Here is a 6,039-nt window from a genome sequence, read left to right as displayed (position 1 = left end):
TGTTTAATATGAAACCATTCCAAAAGTTTCGCAGCTGTCAAGCTTCAAAGTCAAGCGCATGCCAAGGTCATTTTAGTCTGTACCAAATAGACTAGACGACCTGAAAATAAGATATTGTTTGTATATAGTACACTATTCTTCTTCTTCTAGAGCTAGTATGAGTTCCATGTATTGAATGACAAATGAATATAGCCAGTCATACAAAGAAAAAAAGAAAGTGGTCGGTCATGATTAGGTCATAGACTTCTTTTATTGGAGTCTTCCTAATTAATTAATTTCGAAACCCATTTCTACCCCCACATATTTCTCAATAAATTGCTTCCATCTTAAGCTTTTGAGAGACAGTTTAAGCTAATGCTAACCAACTTGGGATAAAGCAAAAGCTTCAATTAAAATATGGCTCTCAAAAAGATCACATTGAAAAACTTTCTACCAGGGTGTTTCAAGTCCAGGAAACCACCCTCCCAGCCAAAAAATCCACCTTCAAAACAAAGTTCTTTCCAAAGGATATCACTTTCTGATTTGAGTAACTCTTCCTTCTCAGTCTCTGTAATGAGTGATATATCAAACTCTTTTGTGGGATCAAATATTCATGTTTTCACTCTTAAGGAGCTCACAGTTATTACACAAGACTATTCAAGGAGTAACTTTCTTGGTGAAGGTGGATTTGGACCTGTGTATAAGGGGTTCATTGATGACAAAGTTAGGCCTGGATTGGAAGCTCAACCTGTTGCTGTCAAGGTATTGGATTTGGAAGGCAAACAAGGCCACAGGGAATGGCTGGTAAGCATTTGTAGCAATTTCAATGTGTCACTAATCATGTATAGTATTTTTTACGAAAGATGATTTTTTTTTTCACCTTTAAAGTGATGAAAATGATAATGTTTGAACCCTTTTTATTGGCCGACCCTGATTAGTATGTCGAGAATTCATTATCGTCCCCAGAAGTTTAGAACTAAGGCTTTGTTGTTTTTGTTATTGTACAGACTGAAGTGATATATCTTGGTCAATTAAGGCACTCCCATCTTGTAAACCTGATCGGATACTGCTGTGAGGAAGAGCACCGGCTACTTGTATATGAATACATGGAGCTTGGCAACTTGGATGACAAACTATTTAGAAGTAAGTATGCCTTGCTGTTTCAAATTTTCCACTTCATGATATGAAGCACAAACATGCTATATATATATATGTGTGTGTGTTCAATTTTTCCTGATACAAATCTCTATGTTTCTGATTAATGCAGGTTATAGTGCAGCCTTGCCTTGGTTAACAAGAATAAAAATTGCAATTGGAGCTGCAAAAGGCCTGGCTTTTCTCCACGAAGAAGAAAAGCCGGTTATATATAGAGATTTCAAAGCTTCAAACATCTTATTAGACACTGTAATATCTTTAATCTTCTTATTAGACATTTTTATTTTCCATATCATATAAGATTAAAAGCAAGTGACACTAAATTAAGATGTCCTATTTGATTTTTCAGGAGTACACTGCTAAGCTTTCTGATTTTGGGCTTGCAACTGATGGACCAGAAGGGGATGAGACACATGTCACAACTCGTGTCATGGGCACACATGGCTATGCAGCTCCTGAATACGTTATGACAGGTATTGCAGTTACTTTTCAGTCTATATAGTAATAAACTAATTACTACACCAATAACCAAGCTTTAGTTCTAAAATGTTGGGGTCGATTATGAATCTTTAACAAACTAATCAAGATCGGCTACATGACAATAAACTAATAGCATTCAAAATATATAACATTCATTCACCAACAATTTGGTTGTTTTCAGGTCATTTGACAACCATGAGCGATGTGTTTAGCTTCGGAGTAGTCCTTTTAGAGCTAATTACGGGTAGGCGATCCATGGACAAGAACCGGCCAAGTAGAGAGCAGAATTTGGTAGAATGGGCAAGACCTCTTTTGAAGGACCCCCATAAACTTGAAAGAATAATGGACCCAAGGCTTGAAGGCCAGTACTCAACTGAAGGGGCTAAAAAAGCAGCCTTATTGGCTTACCAATGCCTAAGCCAGCACCCCAAGTCAAGACCGACAATGAGGAATGTGGTCAAGACCTTGGAGCCTCTCTTGGACTTGAAGGATATTCCGATTGGACCATTTGTGTACATTGTACCAAGTGATGAAAGCATAAACAGCGAAAGTTGTGTGCTAATTAGCAATGGAAAAGGAGGAAATGAATGTGACATGACAAAAAAAGGGAATAAAGATGAGCATCTAAAGGAAGAGGAAAAGAAAGAGAAGAGTCGTCGCCGCTACCGCAAAGGTCACAGGCATAGACACAGAATTAGATCATTGAGGTCTCAAGCTGTCCATTCTGATACTGCTTTGTATAAAACTCTTGGGACTAGTTTGTACACTCCTAGACAAGAACAATTGGGCTTAGTGGCATAGTTAGAACAACTTAGAATCATACTATACACAAGGAAAATGTTAAAAAAAAAATACTCATCAAGTATAGAAGACATTTTAATTGTACATCAGGGATATTTTTTCATTTGGGTATTGTGGGGCCTTTGGAGTTAGCTATAACTTAAGATGATATATGAAATAGTTGTAATCTTTGTTATCTCTGTTTGTCATTATTTGAAAATAAATATATATTTCCAATTGCCAAAGTTACAAGTTATAGTGTCCCATTAGCCTGAAATATGGACTTGTAAAAGAATTTTGGCCAATGCCCGATTTCAAAGTGTGTAGTCATGAAGATAAAAAATTCCAATACTGTCTACTGTATAAATGATTTTGTATCCATATGCTTGGCCAAGTTTAATTTATTCAAATGGCCATTATTTTCTACCTGTCCTTGAATTTGATGGGAGGGCTTGTTGAAAGGTATAATCCTATCCCAACCCTTTTCTTCCGTCATCTACTAATCTAATCCTTGATTATTCCATATTTCCAAGTCAATTTTCCATGATCAACAATGTGGTGGATAGTTCAAAATCCATAACCCCTACAGATGACTGACCTTAAGAGTCCTCAGTGGATTTAGACAATTTTTTAAGCTGTTTAGAACATTCTATGGAGCTAGACTCTTATCTTTTGGGCTAGCCTAACATTTTCAACCCCTTCTACCAACCCACCTAAACCTTTCTAGTCCTCCTAAACCAAACTACTTGAACCATTTAATGTCTTAACTCAATTTTGAATCTAAAACCTTATGCCTGAGGTTGGATAACAAGCATTTGTTAGGTCAGATATTGACCATAGCTATAGAAGAATCTGGAATTTTTTGGCTCCAAGGGTTGTTTGCCGCGTGTGCAGAAGCTACTGGTTTGTAATTGCATTTAAGGTATTATACAAAGTTTATCACCAAAATCATTTAAGTTTGTGAACCAAGGAGTCAATCTTGTAACGGTAGCTGTACTAGTTTGACTAGTAAAACGATATATTTTGGTACCGGTCAATACCAATGTATCATTTCGGGTTTACTGTTATTTTTTATATTTATAAATATATATATATATATATGTATGTATGTATGTGTGTGTATATATATATATTATAATAAATATAAAAATTTACCATAAAACATTTCCTTAATTCAAAACAAATTATTCATGGTTTTAAACTTTAATATCAATTAAAAGGAAAAAAAAAAACACAATATAAAAAATAGAAAGTTTAATTGTTCATTGCATACTAAAAAAACAAATAATATTAATAAGTTAATGCAAATAAGTTACCATTCTGCCTTAACAAAAATTAGAAAATTACATAACTAAAAAATAAAAATAAAACTTTTTTTTTTGGTACCAGCCGGTATTGCTCGAAATTGACCGGTATGGCCGGTACGGTTAGTATTTAAACCGGTACAAAACGTTAACGTTTCGATACCGGTATACTAAGATTTATGCATACACACTTGTCCACATCATGTCTTAATGTCACACTATCAATGAATAGACAATGGCAAGAGTGTTAGATATACTTTCATTTCATGATATGAAGCATGTGAGCACAACACAAATTAGTTAATTTTTATCGTCCTGTTACTCTTTTGTATTTATCTTTGGTTTCATGATTTAAAAAAAAATTAATCTTACCTTGAGAATGCTACAAATATGCAATGAAACTATTAGATTAATTTTTAATATCTCAAAATGTATATGTTTTTTTACTCTATTTTAGATTACTTTTTCTTTATAATTAATGTTCAATATTATCTAAAACCGTCTTACATAAAATATCAAAAAATTATCCGTGCATCGCACAGGAACTTACTAATTCCTGTAAATTAATTGTGATAGTCATCTACTTAATCACTACTGTTACTATATATATATGTGGACACCCATCTAGAAGTGGCCTTGCATGTCTGTGTCCGACATGGACAAGATGGGGGGTATTGGGGTGTTTGCATACACATAACTTCGGGCACTAAACAGCTCCAATTACAATGACTGGGAAAAACTAGAATCCTAGAACAGTGTTGCTTATTGCATGATCATTGGAATAAAAACATGTTAATTTGCTTAGCATTATAGCTTATTTGCGCCTGATTGTTTTTCGTTGAAGTGGGTTAAAATTATTGTACTTTTAAAAAAGTGAAGTTTTAAAAAGTCTTACATAAACAAAATACGCTATAAAACAAAATACGCTAAAAGCTATAAAAAAGAAAAAGGAAAAAACAAAGCTAGTGGCAATTGGAAGAGACAAATACATGCAACTCAGGTTTACATCAATGGTCTTAGAACAGCTGTGATTTGAAATGAAGTCCAGAATTATGTCCACCCATCTCTAAGGACACCCCAACTCGTTCTAACAGTAAACATGACATTTTTTTAGGCAACTTGATCGTCAACAAAGTTAAAGACTTAGAACGTGTTTGGATATCGCTTAATTTGCTAAAAACTAAAAATTTATTGTTAAAAATATTGTAGCAAAATATTTTTTATTATTGAAAATACTGTTTACGCATTTTTCATCACTTGGCTGGTCTATGAACAGTGCTATGGGACCAGCCAAGTGAAAGTGAGTGAAACGCAAACGCACGCAAACGCAGAAATACCGCTACGCAAACATACACTTAGGGTCCGTTTGGATGTAGTTGAAACTGAAAACTGAAAAATACTGTAGCAAAATAATTTTTTAATGTATAAAAAATACTGTTCACGCTTAAAATTACTATTTATTTGCCTAAAATCACTGTTCATGACCAATGAACAGTACACAATGTGCTTACCAGCGAGCGAAGAAAAAAAAAAAAAAAGGGGCTGAAACGCAGGGCTGAACGTTTCAGCCCCTCCCAAACGCACACTTAAAGTCCAGCTTCATGTCTTTAGTTAAATTCAAATTTCCTAGCTATCCTTTTCTGAATTTCTTTATACATTTTCTACTTTCACATATTGACGGTAATTTTGGTCTCAATATTACACCTTATGCTGTTAGGTCTTATCATCTGGTACATTTCCAACAACGAATGTTTTTCTCTTGTCTGAAAATATGAACATCTTTACGACAAGAGAGGACGACTATTTAAGAATCATTTCAACTGGAACTGTGTACCCAAATAATGTGTGATCAAAATGCATTCAGAATTCTCATGCTTTACAGCTATTTTTCTTATCTAGTTATCCACAGAGTAAATAATTGTAGACATATTGGCTTCTAGCAATGATTTCTTTCAATTTTGTGCAGAATATTGGCCCAGACCAAATTCTTTCACACCCTCTGGGTTGAACCCATTTCACATATTAGAAATGTAAGTCCAATAACATCATCAATTGCAATTTGATGTATACTCATCAAGAACCTCATGACTTTGTGACTTTCCTTGCTTCTTCTCTTTTTTTTTTTTTCTTTTTTTTCTTTTTTTTTCTAGTGTGTGTGTGTGTTTATTTATTTTACTTTAACAAAAAATATTGGTTTGAACCCATTTCACATATTAGAAATGTAAGTCCAATAACATCATCAATTGCAATTTTGATGTATACTCATCAAGAACCTCATGACTTTGTGACTTTCCTTGCTTTTTTCTTTTTTTCTTTTTTTTTTTTCCTAGTGTGTGTGTGT

The 6,039-nt window shown here is 34.0% G+C and overlaps 1 protein-coding gene across 1 annotated transcript; it reads left to right on the top strand.

The window, feature by feature from the left end:
- The first annotated feature begins 332 nt into the window (after positions 1-332).
- On the top strand, positions 333-2,650 carry LOC142636932 (EPD1-interacting receptor-like cytoplasmic serine/threonine-protein kinase). The gene is made up of 5 exons (XM_075811225.1): positions 333-783; positions 987-1,122; positions 1,247-1,383; positions 1,484-1,607; positions 1,796-2,650. Exons 1-5 carry the CDS (start codon positions 397-399, stop codon positions 2,413-2,415), a joined length of 1,404 nt encoding a protein of 467 aa, XP_075667340.1. The 5' UTR covers positions 333-396; the 3' UTR covers positions 2,416-2,650.
- The last annotated feature ends 3,389 nt before the right edge of the window (positions 2,651-6,039 follow it).

This window comes from Castanea sativa, chromosome 5 (genome assembly GCF_040712315.1).
Source record: "Castanea sativa cultivar Marrone di Chiusa Pesio chromosome 5, ASM4071231v1".
Taxonomy (NCBI): domain Eukaryota; kingdom Viridiplantae; phylum Streptophyta; class Magnoliopsida; order Fagales; family Fagaceae; genus Castanea; species Castanea sativa.
This window is presented reverse-complemented; position numbering and strand designations above follow the sequence as displayed.